Raw genomic sequence first — 22,987 nt, 5'->3', positions numbered from 1 at the left:
TTTTTTTTTTTTTTTAATTAATGGATTAATGAAATCTTTGTGGAGTATTTTTATTTACCAGACTAAATGATTTCTAAATGATTTTCTAAACCAAAAACCAAACTCATTGCTGTGGAGTCGGATCCAACTCATAGTGACCCCTCCTTGGGTTTCCGAGGCAGTATCACTGTGGAAGTAGATTGCTTGACCTTCTTTCTGAGGAGTGGCTGGTGGCTTTGAACCACCAGCCTTCTGTTTAGCAGTCAAATGCCTTAGGCACTACGCCACCAGAGCTCCTTTACTAATATACGGTGCCCAGTGAATACTAATTTTTATTATTAGTTGTTTATTGGACATAGCAATAAAAATGAAATTCTCCTGGCTACATAATTTTTTTAAGACTTTATTTTTTGACAAAATAATATTCCTCCATGAGAAGAACTTTAGAGAGTATACCCCTAAAGAACGTAGTTCACCTGGGCTCCACCAGGGTACAGGGTTTACTGTTAACATTCTAAAATGAATGTATCGGATTTCTTGTCAGTGCATATGCTGTATTATTATTATTATTTTTTTACACCATTCTCTTACTGTATTTCATATCTTCCTCTTTTCTCCCCTGAAAGCAGTCAGTAGTTCTTTCTGATATACTTGGGTTGAAAATACGGCTTTTTTTTTTTTTTTTTTTTTTTACCCCCGGAACAACACAGTCCTTATTTGTTTTCCTTAGGGAAGAGTAAAATTCAGGAAGCAGCTCGTAACACTCCACTGTAATTTCAAAGAGAAAGACAAGAAGAAATCTTAAAAGGAATAGCAAGCTAGCTTTCAAGAGCATAATACAGGTTAAAGGGAGCAGTAGCAACTTTATAGAGTTGTCAAGTGTCATTGAGACCCCTGTAGCGACCCCTCGTTGGAAGTAGATTGTCCCACCTTCCTTTTGAGAATTGGCTGGTAGGTTTGAGCCGCCAGCCTTCTGGTCAGCAGTTAAGTGTCTTAGGCACTATGCTACCAGAGCTCCTTTATAAAGAGTGGAACGGGTTATTTTGGCAGATTGTTTGTTCCCGGGTGAAGGGAGAAAGCAGAAGGGTTCTACAGTGGTTGGGAGGCGGGGTTGAGCGAGCTGGCTGGCCAGTGGCCCTCCACGTGCGCAGGCGGGGCCACAGGGACAGGCCTGCAGACAGTGTTTTTGCCAAGGGAGAGCTCGCCCCGCCCTGGGTGGTCGCCTTCCAGCTCCACTTGGGTCTATGGAGGAAAAACTGAACGCTAAACCTGCGATTCCGATGGCCGCAGCTGCCTGCAGCACCAAGACCATGTCCCTCTTCAAGCGGACCTTTGCACTGAGCCCCGCCGCGGCGCCTCGCGGTGCGGGCCCAGGGACTCCTCCGCGGGGCTGCCCCTACCCTCCCTTCTCCTGGCCCTCCAAGGACTGGCTGCGGGGAGAGGGCGTCTGTAGCCGGCTCCGGAGTCCGACCACGGCCCGACGCTTGTCTCTGTCCCATTCCTGCTCCTCGACTTCTTCCACCTCAGCGTGTCTTCTCTGCCCACAGGACTCGCTCAGCAGCAGCTTGAAAACTTGCTACAAGTATCTCAATCAGACCAGTCGCAGTTTCGCAGCTGTTATCCAGGGGCTGGATGGGGATATGCGGTGAGTGGCAGAGGCAGTTCATAGGACTTGAGGGAAGGAAAGCTTTTCCAGGGTACTTTTTGACCTAGCATGGAGTGTTGCAGCCCTTTGCTTGTGGATTGGTCAAAATACAGCCCCACCTGAGGTATGGGGTGTTTTGGGTTGAAATGCCCATGTGTTTACTCTGGATTGCCCTTCCAGGCACCTTGCCATCTAATAGTGTCCCTGCAGGCACAGCTCTTTCAGGAAAGCAGTGGTGGTGGTGATGTTGATGTTGAACTTTTTTTAGTCCCAGCAGCTGAACCTGTCTCTGAGCAGGTCATGAATTTTTTTTGGCTTCACTTAAGCTACTTTGCGTTTCTAGAACATTGGGTTAAGTTTAATGAAGCTGTCAGCTTACAGACATTAACTTCCACCAGTTGCCTTTATGCACAGTAGTAATTATTGTGCTTTTGACTTTCTTTTCTATCTGCAAAATATTATTTCAGTTTAAACATTTGGTCTTTTTTTTTTGTACAGTTATTCTCCTTTAGTTAACTGTAACCCATTCTGGGTGTATTAGTGACATTCAGCTATTAGGTTTTTGTTTTCTATAAATAAGCTATGGAAGTTCCTTACTCCCATCTAAGTAAGAAAAACTAATAAAAAGTTTGATAAGTTCAGTGACTAATGTGATATTTAATAATATTGGAAATCTATAGGAACTGCCCTAAGCAGTGACCTTGATCTGAATGTGACACACTAAGTTTATCATTATTCTGTTGACCTTTTCGCTAATCAGAAACATAGTAAATGGAATGACATTTGGTGATTTGCACACTTAAACACAATTCACTTTTTTAAAGAGGGACATATATCTGTTGAGGCAGAACTACTTATTAAAGATGGGTCTTAATTTTAATGAAGTAGTTTCTTTGAAACTTAGTGAATACTATAGCTAAATTAACATATATCATAACTGATAAACTCTAGATACTTTAAATTTTCTGAGAAATTAAGACCATTTTTAATATTATATTGAATATAACTTAGTATTTGTTTTAAAAATTCTTCTGAATTTTGTATTACTTCAAGGCTTTGGATATCATTTCATAGTTCTGTAGAGTTAAGGGCATAGAAGGTTTTAGAAAATGACCTGGCACAAATGAAATGTTATTTTAAAATAAATATCTTTGGGTTCTTTTTCCAATATACTAATAGTTCTTTTCCTTTTTTACAGCCATGCAGTATGCATATTTTATTTGGTTCTCAGAGCTCTGGACACTATTGAAGATGATATGACCATTAGTGTGGAAAAAAAGGTCCCAATATTACACAACTTTCACTCTTACCTTTATGAACCAGATTGGCGGTTCATGGAGAGCAAGGAGAAGAATCGACAAGTGCTAGAGGATTTTCCAACGGTAGCGGAATTCAGAATCCTCTCTGTATATGGTTATGTTTATAATGGATTATATAGTTGTCTGCTAGCCCACAGACCTATAGATAAAGAAAGGTAAAATAAGCAGTCTAAGGCAGCATAATATGATGGTTAAGATCCCTGGTAGTTAGACTTTGAAGTCAGACAAACTGCCTAGATTGCAATCCCACTCTCCCACTTACTATTTGGTGGTTAGTTACATATCTATTCTGCTTCAGCTTCCTCACCTGTAAAATAGTGGTAATAATAGTTCCTATCTTATAGTATTGTTGTGAGGATTAAAAGAAATATTATGGGTAAAGCTCTTAGAACAGTGGTTGTTGTTGTTGTTATGTGCCGTCGAGTCGGCCCCGACTCATAGCGACCCCTCCTTGGGTTTCCGAGGCAGTATCACTACGGAAGTAGGATTGCCCAACCTTCCTTCCGAGGAGTGGCTGGTGGGTTTGAACCGCCAGCCTTCTGGTTAGCAGTCAAGTGCTTTAACCATTATGCTACCAGAGCTATTAATATTATTTTCAGTGTGTTGTTTAGAAGTTTGATGTTTGTTCCTGTGGAAAAATGCATTCAGATTTCCAGTATTGCAGGTAGTTCTCAGGCTAGCTGATAAGCTGTTGATTATATAATGCAGCCTAATGGTATAGATAATACTGGCTTCTTGAGTACCTTGAGTGTTGGTAGCGTGGGATTGCTGCACAAGCTGGGGTGAGGACTGAGAAACAGGATGATCATCTGCCACTAACAGCTGTGTGATTCTCAGCAAGTTATCTAACTCCTTTGTGCTTCAGTTTCCTCATCTGTAAAATTGAAGCTGTGAGGATTAAATAAATCCATATAGTAAAAACCAAACTCACTGCCGTCGAGTTGGATCTGACTCATAGCGACCCCTCCTTGGGTTTCTGAGGCAGTATCACTACGGACGTAGATTGCCCAATTTTTCTTCCGAGGAGTGGCTGGTGGATTTTAACTGCCAGCCTTCTGGTTAGCAGGCAAATGCCTTAGGCACTCCGTCACCAGAGCTCCCATATAGTAAAGTATATAGTAAATAACACCTGGTTTATGAGAGTTGTAGATGAAGCTGACCTGATGGTATCCAGACTCCTGAGTATGAGATCCCCTCCAAGTGCTGGACAAAGCTAGGGGTAGGAAGAGAAGGATGACAGGCTGGGAGCTGGGATCAGCATTCTCTGCCCCGCTGCATTTTAGAACAAAACTCTTTGAGGGAATAAGAATTTTAAATTCAAACTTGAATCTTTCAGGTTGTTAGGAAGATACATTTGTTAAGGCAAAAAGAGAGAATGTACTTTATTTAACAACTTCTTCTGCTTGATTATTTTAAAACTTTTAGATATATGGTATGTCTAAATTTGTACTCTGATTCCAGGTCCCTCATTCCAGGGATAAGCCTAGATACATATTCTAAAATGAACTATAAATTTCATTACATAGTATGGGTCAGATCAGAGTATATCTTTTTCTGTTTTCTACCCAGTAATAGTGGAAGGCTAGGTCTACCTCTAAACACAGCTTGAGGGTTATTTTTAAATCATAATAGCAATAATAGCACGCATTTTTCAGCAGTTTACTATGAATCAGTGATGTTAACACCAAAAACATGGCAGAGTTTTTAGATATTTTCTCTATTAATATTGGTATTATTTTATATTATTATTTTCATGGGCAAATTACCCAATGTGGGATAGGCTGTTATTATCCACCTTTTGTATATAGGAGGAAACAGGCAAGGAAAGTAGGTTGCCTAAGGTCCCCCATCAAGTGGCAGAACTTGGATTCAGATCCAAAAAATCTACCCCGGAGACCTTGTGCTTAATCTTTGGCATACTATACTGCCTCTTTAAACTTCGCAAAAAATAACCCAAAACCTGCTTTGAATATAAGTGAAAGTGGAATCACCCAGTGCTTTGATTATAATACTTCTAATATTTATTATTAAGGGAATTTTAATTTACAAATCAGTGGGAGTGTCATGGTATCCTTTCCACTACCTATATTATTTGGGCTTTCTCCATTAGACTAGTGGACTTATAAAGGTGTCTTTCCCCCGTGTTCTTGAAATCACTAGAAAGTGACCTAAGGACCTAGAAATCTGCCGTAGTTGTAGAACAGAATGACTTGGAGGGGGAAAAATCTCACTTCATTCAGAAGAACTTATTGTTCTTAGAGAGGATATGAAACTGGGCATTGAGTGTAGGAAGAGTTAGCAGGTAGTGCTCAAAAGCCAGGTATATTGTATCTCCTCTCCCTCAGGTCTGGAAAAAACAGAGCTCTTCATTGTTACTCTTTCTCTGTTATTTTTGCTTTCATTTTTTTTATTATGTAATTATGTAATAAGTAGAAAAAAGTTGAATGGGATGATAGTTCACTGCAGAAGTAAAAGTGTTTATTTTGGACTATAGTATTTGTTTATTGGGTAGCATAGTGGCTAAGGCACTTGACTGCTAACCAGAAGGCTGGCGGTTCAAACCCACCAGCCACTCCTCGGAAGGAAGATGGGGCAATCTACTTCCGTAGTGATACTGCCTCGGAAACCCAAGGAGGGGTCGCTATGAGTCGGGTCCGACTCGACAGCACATAACAACAACATTTGTTTATAAGAGTCTAACTTCCTCCTCCCCTACCTTCATTGGCCTTGCCTCTCTTATAAATAGAACTGGTCTAGCCAAGGATCTGTTGAAGAAATAGGGTTCTAGGAAGTTTCAGGGATTCATATAACCTTTGGTAGAGTTGCTAGTTTGCTTCAATCCAGCAAACCAGCTTTGGCTTGGAATAGCTCTCACTGAAGAGTTGTAGAAAGACTGGCTTTAGTTGATGGTTTCTTTTGGATTTAGCAGTAGATATTTATCAAAGTAATCCTAAAGTATCTCAGGCTTCTGAATCCCTATGAAGTTCTACAACTGTTGTTTTCCCTCAGGTCCTTGTATTTAGGTGTTTACTGATAAAGTTTTCTAACCTTTCTATAAGCACAGATAAAGTAAATCTCACACTTTTGGCCTTTAACAGTCTGTTCACTGTTTCTAGTATCCTGTGTTGGTTCCAAACCAGCAAAATTACTTTTCTATATTACTCCTTAGGCTATGAAAAAATACTGGCTTGCATGTTTCATATTGAGCTATGCTGAGTTGTTAAAGGAATTAAAAAGTTTAGTCTGTAGTTGGGGAGATCCTATATATTCATGATATGCATTTGGGAACTGATGATAAAAATGTTTGGCTGATCTCACTATATTATGAGTATGAATTTTTGTTTGTTTCATTACTAAATATCTGCAGTGCCTAGAATAACGCTTAGTAAATATTTGCATGAGTGAATCTTTGCTATCCTGAGGTTTATCTGAAATGAGGCATTCCTCTTCCCTAAAATTCTTACTCTTTGCTCAACTTTATTTATTTATTATGTGTTAGAGTATACAATGAGACTTTGCATCTTCATAGGCCTCTAGAAATTTTGGTATTTATTTTAGTCCCTTTTAATATTTATAAAAGTTGTTGCATTTCTTATCCAAATATATAGAAAATTAGCATAACCTAGCTGTTAGGCATTTAGATGAATCATTTGAGAATTACAGTTGACGAGTTCTGCCATTGCTTTGCTTTGTGACCTACAGGTACCATGCTGGTTCACAGTGTAAGTATATATTTTGTTTTCTGTTTTTTTTTATGGATTCTATTTCAGATCTCCCTTGAGTTTAGAAATCTGGCCGAAAAATATCAAACTGTGATTGTTGACATTTGCCGGAAGATGGGATTTGGGATGGCAGAGTTTGTGGATAAGCGTGTGACCTCTGAACAGGAGTGGGAGAAGGTTAGTGCTTCCATTTGACAATCTCATTGTGTGCTTTATAAGATGAGCTGGTAGCACTCATTGTGAAGTTCAGAATGAGGAAAAAGTTGCTCATTGCTTCCAGATTTTCTGATTTTCCAACTGATTTATTTAGGTTGAATGTCTCAACCACTTAGTAGGAGTTTACTCTTTAATAATATTCTACTGATAAAATTATCCATGCTGTACAGAGCTTACCATTAAATTCATCCAAGATAGGTAAAACTTGTCTCTTAGGTAACAGTATTAAGCTTAAAAAGCTATTTCTGACTTGCTACGCAATTTTAGGTAAATGACCAAATTACTTCAGGTAATACAGAGATACTAGTAGTTTTCATACTTCAAAAATGTTTTTTTTTTTTGTTATTCTTTTCCATTATCAAGTACATGTGGGATTATCTTAATAGAAGATTACTTTTAAACTCTGTGCCAGCTAGTATTGCCATAAATGACCCCATTTGTTTATGAGAAAGAAGTGTCAGTTAAGCTATTAAATTACTCATCTGTTTTATTAAAAACAAAATACAGCAGTTCCTGAGAATCCAAATACACTAACATTCAGATAATAGATGTACTATACTGAGGAATATAAGTGTTTAAATGCTGACTGAAAGGTTGGTGGTTTAAACCTAATAAATAGCCACCTACCCATCAGCCAGCCACTCGATGGGAGAAAAGACCTGGTTCTCCTTGGGGATCTGTATCCGTAAAGATTACAGCCTACCCTGATACTGTGGGCCTTAGATACCCTTCAGACCTGGAACTGAACCTATCCTTGGGGCTCACTGTTCAGCCAAACAATAGACAGGCCTGTAAAGTAAACAATAACACATGTTAGAAATGTATTCCACGGAATATTCAACCATACGAGACCAAAATGGCAGTATTTGCCCAAAAACAAAGCTCAAAAAAGGGTGGAAGGGGCAGGAAAGAAGGATGAGTGAAAACAGGGAACCCAGGAAGGAATTAGGAAAAATTCTGTTCCTAGGGGGAGAGGAGGGTTGCAGCTAATGTCATAAAACAAAATGTATGTAAATTGTTAATGGTAAATGAATTTGCTATATGTAAGCTTTTGCCCAAACTGTAATAAAAATTTTTTTAAATTCATTACCAGTGAATTACACACAGTTTTCTTCTATAATATCAAATAAATTGATGTCACCCCCCAAAAAAAATACGGTCTAGGGAACCCTGTGGGGCAGTTCTACCTTGTCCTATATGGTTGCTGTAAGTTGGAATCAGCTTGATGGCATAAGACAGCACAGAGCAACAAGCAACAATATACTGGGAAGTGAGCACTTCGAATGCTTTATTGCTGTTTTGTGATCTCCCTCTAGAAATAAAAATGTGAGATTATAGGTTGTTAAATAGAAGCTGTATCATATAAAATTAAATATATTAAGGAACTTTTTTCTTAAGCTTTAGCTGAAGATGAGTTAGATAGGTCTCCATACTAGAAATATTTCTACTCAAGGAATTATGTTAAAGTAATAAAATAGACTTTCCCTTGACAACCTATGGATGTACTGGTTTTCAATTCTAGTAATTCTTTTTAGATTTTCTATAGCTGTGCACAGTTAATTTCTCTCTACCTAATTCCAGCATATTTTGACTCTTCCCTATTTTTACTCACCTAAGAATGTGTTTCAGTAAGAGATTGCACTTTAGTCTTTGGTCTTTCCTAACTTTTTACTCTTTCCACTATCTATTCCAGACTGTATCTCCTTTAGCTACTCTTCTTAAATTGTCTAAGGGATATTTGGTTTATAAGGATATTCTATTGAGTTGTCGTAGAATATCCTTTTCAGAGGAAGATATTTTTGGAGGAGAGCAGACTTTGCTTTTATGGAACAAAAAAATTGCTTTGACAATTAAGAATTGTATTTACTATTTTCACACTTTTGAGACAGGCAGTTTTAGCAAAGTTGTTAAAACCTGATTTCTTGATCCAGATTGCTGGTTTTGAGTTCTTATCCTCTGACTTTCCAGATGAATGATGTGGAACAAGGTAATTGATTACCTCTCTGTGTCTCAGTTCCCTCATCTGTATAATGGGGATTATAATAGGATGTTATTATCCTATTACTAGGATGTTAAAACCTTCCTCATTAGATGTTTGTGAGGACTGAATATACATAGTGCTGAAGTGCCTTCTTAGTGGTCAAAGAAAGATTATACTTAGAATTGTTTCAGTTTCTATTAATTAGAATATTTCATCTTCCCTTATTGCTCCCACTCTTAATTTTGGGTTTCAAAAATTTAACCAGTTTATTTTTATTGACATTTTAATATTGTAATAGTAGTGCATGTGCATTGTAAAAATTTAGAAAATTCAAGTACAAAATTTCCATCAGCCAGCGAGCACTCGTGTTAAATCCTTTGTACATATGTTTTCTGGGCATTTTTAATCTGTTCATAAAATGAGATCATGTACGTTCTTTTTGAAACCTATTTTTATTTTTTTGTAGTTAATGATCTCTAACATTTCCATTTTAGTAAAATATTCATTATTAAGGTAATATAAAAATAATCTTTTACAGTACTGTCACTATGTTGCCGGACTGGTGGGAATTGGCCTTTCCCGTCTCTTCTCGGCTTCAGAGTTAGAAGACCCTGTGGTTGGTGAAGACACAGAGCTTGCCAACTCTATGGGCCTGTTTCTGCAGAAAACAAACATCATTCGTGATTATCTGGAAGACCAGCAAGAAGGAAGAGAGTTTTGGCCTCAAGAGGTAACAGATCTCGGGAATTTTGGGAAAAATAATTTTAGACACTTTCTGAAAACAAATGTTTTGTTTCAAGTGAAACACAAGTCAAACTACCTGTTTTGGTTTTCTAGTGCTGCTGTAACAGAAATAACACACATGGGAGATTTGGTGGTGTAGTGTCCAAGGCATTTGACTGGTAACCAGAAGGCTGGAGGTTCCAAACGCACCAGCCACTCCTCAGGAGGAAGATTTGGGAGCTCTGGTGGAGTAGTGCCTAAGGCATATTTGACTGCTAACCAGAAGGCTGGTAGTTCAAACCCATCAGCCACTCCTTGAAAGGAAGGTTGGGCAATCTATTTCCATAATGATACCACCTCGGAAACCCAAGGAGGGGTTGCTATGAGTCGGATCCAACTCAACAGCAGTGAGTTTTGAGTTCATAGGTTTAACAAACAGGGATTTATTCTCTTACAGTTTAGGAGGCTAGAAGTCTGAGTTCAAAATGCCAGCTCAAGGAACTGGGTGAGGCCCCTCTACCTTGGGCTTCATCTCTGCCTCTTGTTCCCAGCCTACTGAAGCTGGAGGCATTGCTTAACTCAGTCAAGTGCTGACTGCTGAGGCTGACAAACCTGAGGTTGACAGATAAGATGGCATAGTCCCAAGATCATCAAGATTATCAAGCAACACGACAGGCCACTAGTTCAACTCCAGAAATAGTCCCCAGATTGGCAGACAACATGGCAGGCTACCCATTGATGACTTGGCCAAATGCAGGATGCAAATGTGCTAAGAACATTAAGACCTTTCTGAAAGCATCTTTTTATACACTGGCAGCAGACTACATCCCTAAGGCAGCTACTCAGCTGCTCACAGTAGATTCCACCATGGAGATGATTACCACTCTGATCATGGGGAATAACTACATCTGTCTGCCCAGCCACTCAAAACCAGGCCCAGCCAAATTGACACAGAACCTTAACTACCACCCTACCTTGTTGTTGTTATGTGCCGTCTAGTTGGACCTGACTCATAGCGATCCCTCCTTGTGTTACTGAGGCAGTATCACTACAGAAGTAGATTGCCCAACCCACCCTACCTTAGGCAACAAAAGAGAATACATAAAATAGGTTAAGATTTCATTTGTTTATTTTCTTTCTTTTGCTTGGACAGGTTATCTTCAGGTGGTGGATAGAACAACCCATGACTTACAATGTTCTAGCTTAACAAAAATATCCTCAGGAATGTCTGATTGGTAGGGCTTGGTTCATATATGTCCATTGGTGAATCAGTTGGCTGTAGTCAAGGGAATGACTGCTCCAGTTGGCCAGACCTAGATTATGTTTGCCCAAAACAAATGGATTGGATTCTCTCCAAGAAAGAAAAGTCTTATGGCAAGAAGGGTAAAGGGATACTGATAGGCAAAAACTACTGATGTCGGTGGTAAGAGTCAACAGTTAAGTTTTAACTTAATTATAAATTTGGACAGAGAAAGGGAAAACTTTGTCACTGATTTTATTCAGAAGGAATAAAATTTTTTTAAAAATTCTGTTTCCTGAATTTACTGTTTACATTTTGCATTCCATAAGATAGTTTCCTAAAATCAAGTGCTTTTAAAGTATGAAAACACATTGGCAGAAAATGGGAAAAAATATTTGTAACTTAATTGCAGATAAATGGCTAATATTCCCAATTAAAAAAAAAGAATTTTAAAAGTTGAGAAGAAAAAGACCTATAGAAAATGGGCAAAGAGATTAGAAAGTGAGTTCACAGAAAGGGATATGCAGATGGTCCTAAATATCAGAAAAGTTGCTCAGTCTTTCTCCTAATATGAAAAATTCACATGAAAACTACCCCAAGCAGTTCTCTGTCCTGTAGGATCACTCTGAGTTGGAATTGACTCAGTGGCAATGAGTTCACTGGCCACATGGAACAGTTTGAGCATCAAAAAGAGTAAAAACTATAGTTGACTGAAACACTTCAAATGTGTTTGTATCCAAATAAGAAAATCAGCAAAACTCAGACATTATATATAATACCTCTTGATGAAAGATAGTGGTGGTGTGTTATTATGAAGAGGTACATGATGTCTGGTTTTTGCTTACTCTTTTTCCCTAAATTTTATTTATTTTGTTGAGATTTTGCTCACATTTGATATTAGCAGTCATTGATGCTTATTACCTAGTTCTGATAGTTTACTAGGGTTGCAAAATAATTTTTGTAACAGCATTATTGAGATATAATTCACATCCATACAGATTCATTGACTTTTAGTATACTCACAGAGTTGTGCAACTGTCACCACAATCAGTTTTACAACATTTTTATCATCCTAAAAATGAACCTAGTACCCGTTTGTTGGGTGGCAGCAGAGGGTAGGGGAGTTCCCTGAGAGAAATCCAAAAGCAGCCACTGTATGCACAAGATAGGGTTAGACTAAGAAAGGGGCAGACCACTCTAGGTTGATGAACAATCTACAAGATTTACTATGGGCAAAACTTACATACATGGTGGGAGTAGGACAGGCAGATCTCTGTGCTACTGCCCCAAGCACCAGAAATTATATAGAGGAGCTAATGAGGATTTATCATACAGTCCCCCTTCCCTCAAGTCCAGAATGTCCAGATGGGCCTCATCAGGATATTTGTTTCATTAAGATACTACATTCCTTGCTTTTCTAACTCTTTTCTGGGAATGGGTGTTTGCCAGGACTGGTCAGCTTCAGCCCTGGAGGTAGCTCACAAGTCCTGTATCAGTCACATCATTTGTTCTTGCAACATCATTAATAGTCACTCTCTATTCCCTCACTCCCCACCTCCAGCACTAGGCAATCAATTACTTTCTGTCTGTATAGAATTGCCTATTCTGGACATTTCATATAGACAGAATCATATAACATGTTTTTTTTATGACTGACTGCTTTAATTTAACATAACTTTCTTAAGGTCCATCTGTATACTAGCATGTATCAGTACTTCATTTCTTTCTTTTTTTGTGTGTGAGAAAATACATGGAACAAAACATACCAATTCAATAATATGTATATAGTGCTTCATTTCTTTTTATTGTATGAATATGCCATTCATCAACTGATGAGCATTTAGATTGTTTCCTCTTTCTGGCTACTATGAATTATGCTGCTGTGAACATTCTTGTATAAGTTTTTGTGTGGGACATGGGTTTTCTGGAGTGGAATTGCTTGTTCATGTGGCATCTCTGTGTAAAAGTGGCACTGTATCATTTTACATTCCCACCAGCAGGGTATGAGAGTTCCAGTTTCTCTACATCCTCACAAAACTTGTCTCGTTTGATTATAGCCATCCTGGTGAGTGTGATATCAGTAGTATTTCATTGTGGTTTTGATTTGCATTTCTCTGATGGCTAATGATGTGGATTATTTTTTCAGGTTTTCATTGGCCATTTGTATATCTTCTTTGGACAAATGTCTATTCAGATCCTCTGCCCGTATTTTAACTGGGTTATTTGTATTTCTGTATGGAGTTGTGGGAATTCTTTGTGTGCTCTAGCTAAGAGCTCTTTATCAGATAAATGATTTGCAAATATTTTCTACCGATCCAAGGATTATCTTTCCTTTTCTTGAGGTATCTAGGAAGCACAAAAAGCATTTAATTTTGATTAATTTACCTATTTTTCTGTTGTTGCTTATGCTTTTAGTGTCTTATCTAAGAATCTATTGCCTGATCTTAAAATCATGAAGACTTATGCCTGATTTCTTCTAAGAGTTTTATCGTTTCAGTTCTTATGCTTAGGTCTGTGATCCATTTTCATGTATAATATGAGATAGTGGTCCAACTTAAGACTGGTCTTTTCTCATTGAATTACCTCTTCACCTTTCTTGTGAAAAATTCAGTTCCTCACAATTTCAAGTTCTTGTGGACTCCAGACTTTCTGGAGTCATGAAGATCAGATGCACTCCTGAAACTATTGCCCTGAGATAATCTTTAAACCTTGAGTGAAAAATATCTCCTGAAATCTTCTTAAAACTAAATTGTAGTTCATTTTAACTAGTAAAAAATGTCTTCCTTGAGCATTGTGCCTTTCAAGATATGTGTATCTGGGATGAAAGTGACAACAGCACCTTGAAAGATTAGATGGAAACCTTAGAGGGTAGTGAATTTGTGTTAATGGGATGGAACAACTCAGAAAAGGATGAGAATGGTTATGTGACTCAGAGAATGTGATCAGTGTCACTAAATGGTACATGTAGAAACTTCTGAATTGGTGGATGTTTTGCTGTGTATTCTCAACAACAAAATAAAATTATATATACAATTTCATATATATGTATATAAAATCAGTTCTTCAGTTGCTCTAACTGTACTTCAAGGGTTCAGTAGTCAGTCATATATGTATACAAGAAAAATTCCTTATATTAAGAATTTATAGATAATACAATATCAGGTCTTTAAAATAATCCAGGGGTGAGAGTATATATGGAACAAAATTGTCCATAATGTCAGTAATAATTGCATCTGAGTTTTCCCCAGGTTCTGTACAAGAATTTGGTGCCATCAATATCAGCAGGTTTAGGTGCAAATTAAGAATGGATAACAAATTTCACTTCTCATACATTCTGCTAGTTCTTTTAGGCCTACTCATTTATTTTGAGGAGCTGTGTAAAGCTATGATAGGCATTATTCTTTTGGAACTTTCAGAATCACCCAAGAATTAAAGTAAGTTATTTGCTAGCTTCTGATATATCCCTAACTAATACTAATACTAAACATCATCAGGTATGTTGTTGGAGCTGAGAATGTTATTTTACTTTGAATGAACCAAAATCCAGGAGATTTTTTTATAGTATAGCCCTAGGTCAGTTTCCCCAGATATGCATTTCAGCAGCATTCTTGTCAGAAGTTGGGAGTGTCATGTTAATCATTGATTATTTTGAGGGCTTGCCATCTTGAGAATATTTAATGTTTAGCTTGCAGTATTGTAGCTGATATCTGGTCACTTTTTCAGGTGTAAACTATGTAATGCCTTATGAATAACAAGAGGCTTTATTATTATTTTTAATTAATTTATTTATTTTTTATAGTGAATAGGCAGGTTCATTAGTCTAAGGCCATCAAAGTATTGCTTAGCACATACTGTACTAATTTTGACAAAGGGACACTTTCACTTTCACTTTTAGGTTTTGATTAGACCCTGACTGGTAATCATAAATAGCCATTGCTTGGAGCTGAAAATGGATTTGATCTTGGTGAAAGATGTCAGTACCTAAGAACGTTTGTCTACTTATTCACAACATTTTTTTAACATTGTGTGTAAATTGTTCCCTGGTTCACATGTTGACTTGTTTTTTAATCCTATTATCTGCATAGGTTTGGAGCAGGTATGTTAAGAAGCTGAGCGATTTCGCTAAACCAGAGAACATTGACTTGGCTGTCCACTGCCTGAATGAACTTATAACCAATGCTTTACAACACATCCCAGATGTCATCACCTATCTTTCAAGACTGAGAAACCAAAGTGTGTTTAATTTTTGTGCTATTCCACAGGTATGGAATAGGACTGTTCTGGTAATATGTGGGAAGTAGAAGATAAAGGGTGGTGGGTAGAATGCATTTATTATTTTGCTCTGCTGAATTCACAAATACGATTCCTTAAAAAGGTAACTCTGTTTTCTTTTGATGAGGAGCAGGCTGTATTTTACAACACTTCTCTGCTTCTCAACCATTACACTTAGTTTAGCCTCAAAATTAAGACTGCTCCTTTCTAGACCCTTCTGGATTTACTTTTTCTCCCATTGATTATTATGAACTGTTGTTGTTGTTACATGCTGTTGAGTTGGCCCCGACTCATAACGACCCCTCCTTGGGTTTCAAGGCGGTATCACTACAGAAGTAGGATTGCCCAGCCTTCTTTCCGAGGAGTGGCTGGTGGATTTGAACCGTCAGCCTTCTGGTTAGCAGTCAAGTGCCTTAGGCACTATGCTGCCAGAGCTCCTATTATAAACTAGTTAGATCCTTTTCCTCATAAATCTAAGGCTTCTGTCTTGCTTTACGGGGGGCACTGAGTAAAACTTAGGTGTGAAATAGTTATCCTTAAAAAGTCTTTATAAGCATCTAAGTGTACTTTTCCTAGCCTCGGGAAAAGATACCTCATCCTGTAGACCTATAAAGAAAATCAAAAACTTGTTGTTGTGAGTCTATTCTCAGAACCCTGTTATCAGAGTAGGGTTTCTACGACTGTTATCTTTACGGATGCAGACAGCCATGTCTTTCTCCCACTGAGCAGCTGGTGGGTTCAAACTGCCCACCTTTCAGTTTATATCCAAGTTCCTAACCACTGCGCCACCAGAGCTCCTTCCTATAGATGTAGCTGCTTGATATTCTAGGAGCTTACAGTCTTTAATTCCCTTTAACAGTTATTTCAGTTATTAAATAAATGAATCAAGTCATAGGATTTTAATTGATTTGGAAACTCAGTTTGATCTTGTTCTGATGACCATCCTTGAATGGTGGTTGGAACTAAAATCTATGTCTGTTGTTGTGTTGTTGTTATGTGCCGTTGAGTCACACCCGACTCATAGCGACCCCTCCTTGGGTTTCCGAGGCAGTATCACTACGGAAGTAGGATTGCCCAACCTTCCTTCCCGAGGAGTGGCTGGTGGGTTTGAACCGCCAGCCTTCTGGTTAGCAGTCAAGTGCTTTAGCCACTATGCTACCAGAGCTCCCACCTTTGTTTATAGGAAATACTTATCCTTCTTTCTGATCTTTTTAGCCCAGTGATACTTTTTTTTAACATGTAATGAAAGAAAAAATAATTAAAATCAAAAGTTCTTTCCAGATACTGTTTTGCTATTTTTCAAATCTAATAACTCATTTTCTAGCATGGAAAATGTTAGATTTGCCTATTTTTTTTTCCATATATAATTTAACTTTGGTGACTAAACTGCAGACTGAAAAGATCACTTGATTCTGTTTTGTTATTGAGAAAGGGAGAAGTAGGAAAGATAAAAGTCTTGACATACATTTGTCATGTAACTTTATGTCTCAGCTCTTTGTCAGTTTCTCATTCCATCTTTTCATGATGGTGATTGCTTGCAGCTCCATTTCTTTCTTTTTTCAGGAAATGAAATGAATTAGTGTTTTTTTTCTTCCCTCTCTTTCCTTGTGATTTATAGGTAATGGCCATTGCTACATTGGCTGCCTGTTACAATAATCAACAGGTATTCAAAGGTGTCGTGAAGATTCGAAAAGGGCAAGCAGTAGCACTAATGATGGATGCTAACAATATGCCAGCTGTCAAAGCTATGATATATCAGTATATGGAGGAGGTAGGTTTTTATTTAACTACCTGGATAATTTGTGGTATTTTTATATGATTTAAATAATGTCACTATTGAAACATTTCATATTTGGACCTTACGATGGTATGGCATGAAGAGGCAGGAATTTTATATTCTTTATTAGGAGGAAATAGATGCATAAGGAAATGATTGTTCAGAGCTGCCTGGTACCCTGTTGAAAGGAGACAAAGCAAGGATATAGGATGGAACTCCTAAATAGAATCTTTTTTTTTTATTGTTATTTGGGTGAAAGTTTACAGAGCAAATTGACTTTCTATACAGCAGCTCACATACACTTTGTCTCATGACATTGACTGCAATTCCCACAGTGCAACAGCTCCCTTCCCATTTCCGCCCCATAGTTACCTCTTCCCTGTGTCCTTCCTTCCGATGCACTCCTGCCCCCTGAGCTGTCTCCCTGTGCATACACAGCCCTTCTATTCTCCCATGAATATTCTCTCTAAGGAATGTATCTACCAAGTGTAAATGTTCAGCTGATATGCCTGTCTTTTGTTTGGCTGGAAGCCATAGGAGTGGGTTCAGTTCCAGACTTGAAGGGCAGCAAGGGCCATGGTCTCAGTGGTTCCATCAGGCTCTATCAGACTAGCGAACTTGGTCCCTTTTTTTTTTTTTTTTAAGTGATTCTGAGTTTTGTTTCACATTGTTCTCCCTCTCTATCCGGGATCTCTTAAAGAGCTCCCCCTCTGAATGGTTGACAGTGGTAGCCAGACACCGTCTAGTTCTTCTGATCTCATAGTTGTATAGGCTGAGGACTGCATGGTGTACCAGTAACTTGGACTCATTGTTTCCAGCGTTTTTGGTTTTCTTCTTCTTTGCTCTGGACGAGGAGAGACCCATTGTTGCAACTAGATGGCCGCTTGCAAGCTTTTAAGATCCCAGTCGTGACTCACCAAAGTAGGATGTGGAACAGTGTTTTGTGTAGTAGTATTATTATTACTTTTTATTGTGATTTGGGTGAAGATTTACAGAGCAAATTCACTTTCCATATAGCAGTTCACATATACTTTGTCTCATGTCATTGACCACAGTTTACCACAATGCAACAGTTCCCCTCTCTCTTCCTCCCCATAGTTACTTCTTCCCAGTGTCCATCCCTCCATGCACTCCTGCCTCCTGAGCTGTCTCCCTGTGCATAAGCAGCCCTTCTTTCACCCATGTGTTTTTTGTAGTATTGTATGCCAGTTGAGCTTGATGTCTCCTAGGATTATGGTCTTGAGCTCACAGGTCCAACTACTCACTCCCTCTGGGTAGCTGGCTGTGGCCAAGCAGTGACCACAACCTTGTCCCTTGTCAACTCTACTATATACCTGGGAATTCTTACAGAACATACAATTACAATGTCTGAAATACACTGAAACATTGTTTGCCAACCCTATACATAGTCTTGGGCTCACTCTTCCCTGTATAGACATACCTAATAGTTCAGCCTGTTCACCCATCTATCCACCCATATATCAGTGTTTGCCTTCACTGACAACACAGTACTATATGTACAAAACGGTTCATCTTTGTTGTCTGTCCCACCTATGAACCTCTTTATGTCTTTCTCTTCCTCAGTGCCACTGTGTTGATCACTCACACTAAACATAATCATATTTTTTGAGCTACAGTTGGATGTTATAGGCTAACCAAGCTTCTTGTTTAATGTGAGAAATGTGAAGTTGAACCTGTGTACGCTCATGCTGTGAGTGATAGTAGATCTAGGACCCCATTCCACATTTCCAGACATCTGACACTTTCCATTATATTACAAACGTAAATTGAGAAACCACAGTAGGACATTTAGGCAAAGAAAAACCATCAAGTTGCAAATATTTGTGCCATCCCATAAAACAAAATGTACATATTCAAGCCAAATCTACAACTTTACGGAGGGAATAGTGTATGACTAAATTTCAAAGTACTTAGAGAACATCTAGAATTAACTTTTTCTAGCACTGTTTCTAATCTCTAGGCTCAAGACAGTGGTTTTACAATAAGAAAGGAGAGACATATATTCTGTGAGGGCTCTGGATTTCCTGGTTATAGCAATAGTGCACCTGGAAGGAACTTTAAAGATGACCTACTCAAGCAATTGTAATGCTTAGATTATGAATTTTACTGAAGCCCCAAATCTTTTTTTTTTTTTTTTTTAATTAGGATTTGGGTGAAGATTTACAGAGTAAATTCACTTTTCATACAGCAGTTCACATATACTTTGTCTCATGTCACTGACCAAAATTTACAATGCAGCAGCTCCCCTCCCACTTCCTCCCCATAGTTACCTCCTCCCAGTGTCCATCCCTTCATACTCTTCTGCACCCTGAGCTATCTCCCTGTGCATAAGCAGCCCTTCCTTCTCCCATGATTGTTCTCTCCAGGGCGTGTGTCTACTTGAGGTAAATGTTTAACTTACATGCCTGTACTTTGTTTGGCTGGAAACCACAGTTGTGGGTTCAATTCCAGACCTGAAGGGCAACTAGGGGCCATAGTCTCAGTGGTTACACCAGGCTCCATTGGACCAGCAAACCTGGTCCCCACCTTCTTCTTTTTTTTTTTTTGCCTCCAAACGATTTTGAGTTTTGTACCACATTGTTCTCCCTCTTTATGTAGGATCTCCTACATCCCTTCCAAGTGGATGGCAGTGGTAGCTGGGCACCATCTAGTTCTGGTCTCATAGTTGTATAGGTTGCAGATCGGATCGTGTACCAGTTGCTAGGACTGATTGTTTCCATTAATTTTGGTTTTCTTCTTTCTTCTTGACGAGGAGAGACCTGTTGTTGCATCTAGATGGCAGCTTCCTAGCTTTTAAGGTCCCAGTCGCTACTCGCCAAAGTAGTAGGTGGAACAATGTTTTGTATAGTATGTTATGCCAATTGAGCTTGATGTCCCCTGCGACTATGGTCCCAAGCCCGCAGGATCAACTACTCGGTCCCTCTGGGTAGCTTGAAGCCCCAAATCTTGCTGAGCAGGTGGACTCTGCTCCTCAGGGCCCTCTGTAACTCCTAAGCAGCCTTAGCTTGTAAGTAGCCTGGAGACCCGTCAGGTGTGAGAAAATTAATTATTTATATCCTAGCTATTTTGGGATATAAAGAAATGCTGAGGTAGATAGCCAGAAACTTTGATTTTCTTCTCTGCCGAAGTTAATTCCTTGGCAAGGGCAGCCTTTTTGGCGTTCCAGGTAAACGTGCTGTTTCACTCCCCACTGCAGTTAATCTAAATCATTGCTATGCTCTTCAAGCCCTATTTCTCTTTGCTTTTCTGAGTGTGATCCTCAGCTCAGCAGCATCTGCATCGTTAGAGTCTTAGTCCCTACCCAACCTACTGAGTCAGAATATGCCTTTTAAACAAGATTTCCAGGTGATTCCTGTGAACATAAAGTTTATGCTGTGTGTGAACATTGTCTTCATTCTCGGCAGAATTTGAATTTTAAACCTTAGGAGGAAGTAATAGACTCTATGCTGCAAACTCCCTCAGCTTTTGTCTGTGTTTAATGGTTCCCCCCCCTCCGCGCAAGCCTCGGAAGCTTTGGTGGCATGTGCTTAAGGCATTTGATTGCTAACCAGAAGGCTGGTGGTTTAAAACCATCAGCCACTCCTTGGAAGGAAGGTTGGGCAATCTACTTCTATAGTGATACTTCCTGGGACACCACGGAGGGGTCACTATGAGTCAGATCTGACTCGATGGCATTGTGGTTTTTTTTTTTTTTTTGGTTTGGGCAAGCCTAACCCCTCCCTCCATCTGTCCATTCTTATTCCCTGCTATCTGTCTCCTTTAGCTCTGGTCTAACTTATCCTCCCACCTCTCTTGTATCTAAAATCTTTCTTGTCATTTGGTCATTCCTTAGTTTGTATACATGGTCAGGTCACTCACTTCAAAATGTGAACCCATTATCAAACTCTCTTTGACCTTACCTAGTTTATCTTTTCCCATTCACTGCCCTCTCCTTCCCGCCACAGCTAGCTTCTCAAAAGTGCCTATGTACTTAATGTTATTTATTCCCATTCTTTTTCTTCAACTTCCTATATTCTAGTTTTTGTTCCGACTGTATCATTAGAACTTTTCTTACTGAAGTGATTGAATGGCTTCTTAATTTACAGATTTAGTGACTTCCTAAATTTTAAATCTTTCTTGATTCTTCTGTATCATTTGACACTGGATCTTTTCTCTCCTTGAAGTCCTTTCCTCTTTTGGCTTTTGTGCCATTGTTATCACCCGTTTAAACTCTTACCCCTTTCTCTTTTCCCTTGTCTTTCTGGCTCCTTTTCTTCCATCTGCTTCTTAAATGCTGGTGTTTCCTTGAATTCTGCCTTGATTTTCATTTTTTCTCACACAGATGCATCTTGGGTATTCACAGCTATGTCCATGGCTTCTGCCTCCACATGTGCTCATCACTCCTGATTTTACTGCCATGTTGGTCTTAAACTCTAGTTCCATGTTTCTAAATGGCATCTAGACAGTTTTGGTAGATCATCCAATAGGCCCCTCAAACTCAGTATATCCCAAACTGAATTCATCAAGTGTTCTATTCACTGCTTCCCCAAATCAAGTAAAACTATTCCAGTGCTTTTTTTTTTTTTTTGGTTAATGATATTAAAACCAACACTAAACTCACTGCCATCAAGTCTGTTCTGGCTCATAGTGATTCCCCTTTGGGTTTACAAGGTGGTAAATCTTTAGGGAAGTAGATTGCCCAGTCTTCCTTCCACAGAGTGGCTGGTGGTGGGTTTGAACTGCCAGTCTTCTGGTTAGCAGTCAAATGCCTTAGGCACTGCCATCCACCTAATCATGGGATTCAGATAATGTGGGAATGTTCTTAGCATTCTCCTTTACTCCTCCAAACTCTCATGTAGGTAGCTTCTGTGTCCTTTGTAGGATGTAGTTTCATACCCATCAAAATGTTGTCTACATAGCCTCTGACACAGCAATTCTTGGATTTTATCTTACAGAAGTAATCATAAAATATGCAAGGATGCTTATTGTAGCATTTTTGTCCTCAGTCTTTGTTGGAAGAGAATTTACAGAATTTTAGCACATTTGTCATTAAGCAGCTTATATTAAAAAAAGATGATGTCATTTTATAGGTTTTAGCCGTAGGGAATACTGTTTAAAAAAATGAGTGAAAAAGTCAAATTACAATAGGACCAGGACTTCCGGTAAGATGGAGGAATAGGCAGACAAGCGACACAGACCCTCTCCAATAAAGGAAAGAAACCAATTGACAGAGATACAGAAGATAATCCTGGAGCCCTGAGCTCTGAAAGGAACTATACAGAAGTGGATTAGGCACCAACTAGTGGAAAAACCTGAACGAAAACAGTGAGTACAAAGACGGTCAGAGCTGCAGACTGTCAGCTACTCTGACAGGACCAACAGCCTGAATATTTCCACGTGGTGTTGGGACCTGAGAATTGACCTAAAGATCAGCCCTGGTCACCAAGGGCTGCAGGGACAACTGAGCTTGTGGTCCATGACTAGGAAGGGAAACAGCAAGGAGGGAGACAACCTGAGCTGTTGACTTTCTGCTGTCCAGAGAGTGCAGCCATTTTGATTATTTACACGTGGCAGCCATTTTGGGTATTTAAATTGTCTGAGGGTGCAGCCATTTTGAATGTTTACAAGCAGTGGCCGTTTTGGATATTTAAAGTGACCAAGGGTACAGCCATTTTAAGTGTTTACCAGCGACATCCATTTTGGATATTTAAAGTGACCAAGGGTGTAGCCATCTGGAATCTTTACAAGTGGCAGCCATTTTGGATTTTAAAGTGATAGCATTCTCATTCGGATTCTAGGGACCTAAGAATAGGCTCTGTTTGCCAAGGTTGGCAGGGACATGAGAGGCTGATAACAGGAAAGGAGACAGGTATAAGTGCTGTCAACTAGCGAATAGAGGAGCACGGTCCCCTGCTTGCGCAGATAGCATACAAAGAAAACGAAAATCATGGGCAAGTCACTCCAACATACAATCACCAATTAAATATAAACACAAAAACGTCAAATGCCTCGGGGACCACAGAGCATCACAGTCCACACAAAGAAGCAAGATAAAGCAGGAGAAACAAGGGACCAGGATACAGACTCAAAACACATCCCTGAGGAAGACACAG

At 39.0% G+C, this 22,987-nt stretch overlaps 1 protein-coding gene across 1 annotated transcript in view; it reads left to right on the top strand.

Moving 5' to 3' along the window:
• The window catches only part of FDFT1 (farnesyl-diphosphate farnesyltransferase 1), a 32,776-nt gene that overhangs the window by 5,101 nt on the left and 4,688 nt on the right, over positions 1–22,987 (top strand). Inside the window, exons 2-7 of the mRNA XM_007938704.2 lie at positions 1,527–1,624; positions 2,823–3,006; positions 6,714–6,842; positions 9,401–9,592; positions 14,911–15,087; positions 16,716–16,868. Coding sequence (XP_007936895.1) covers positions 1,527–1,624; positions 2,823–3,006; positions 6,714–6,842; positions 9,401–9,592; positions 14,911–15,087; positions 16,716–16,868 — 933 coding nt within the window. The remainder of the gene's footprint in view (positions 1–1,526; positions 1,625–2,822; positions 3,007–6,713; positions 6,843–9,400; positions 9,593–14,910; positions 15,088–16,715; positions 16,869–22,987) is intronic.

Source organism: Orycteropus afer, unplaced genomic scaffold (assembly GCF_000298275.1).
Source record: "Orycteropus afer afer isolate SDZICR_OR568_19922 unplaced genomic scaffold, OryAfe1.0 scaffold00053, whole genome shotgun sequence".
Classification (NCBI taxonomy): domain Eukaryota; kingdom Metazoa; phylum Chordata; class Mammalia; order Tubulidentata; family Orycteropodidae; genus Orycteropus; species Orycteropus afer.
Note: the sequence above shows the minus strand (reverse complement) of the source record. Positions and strands in the feature narration are given on the sequence as shown.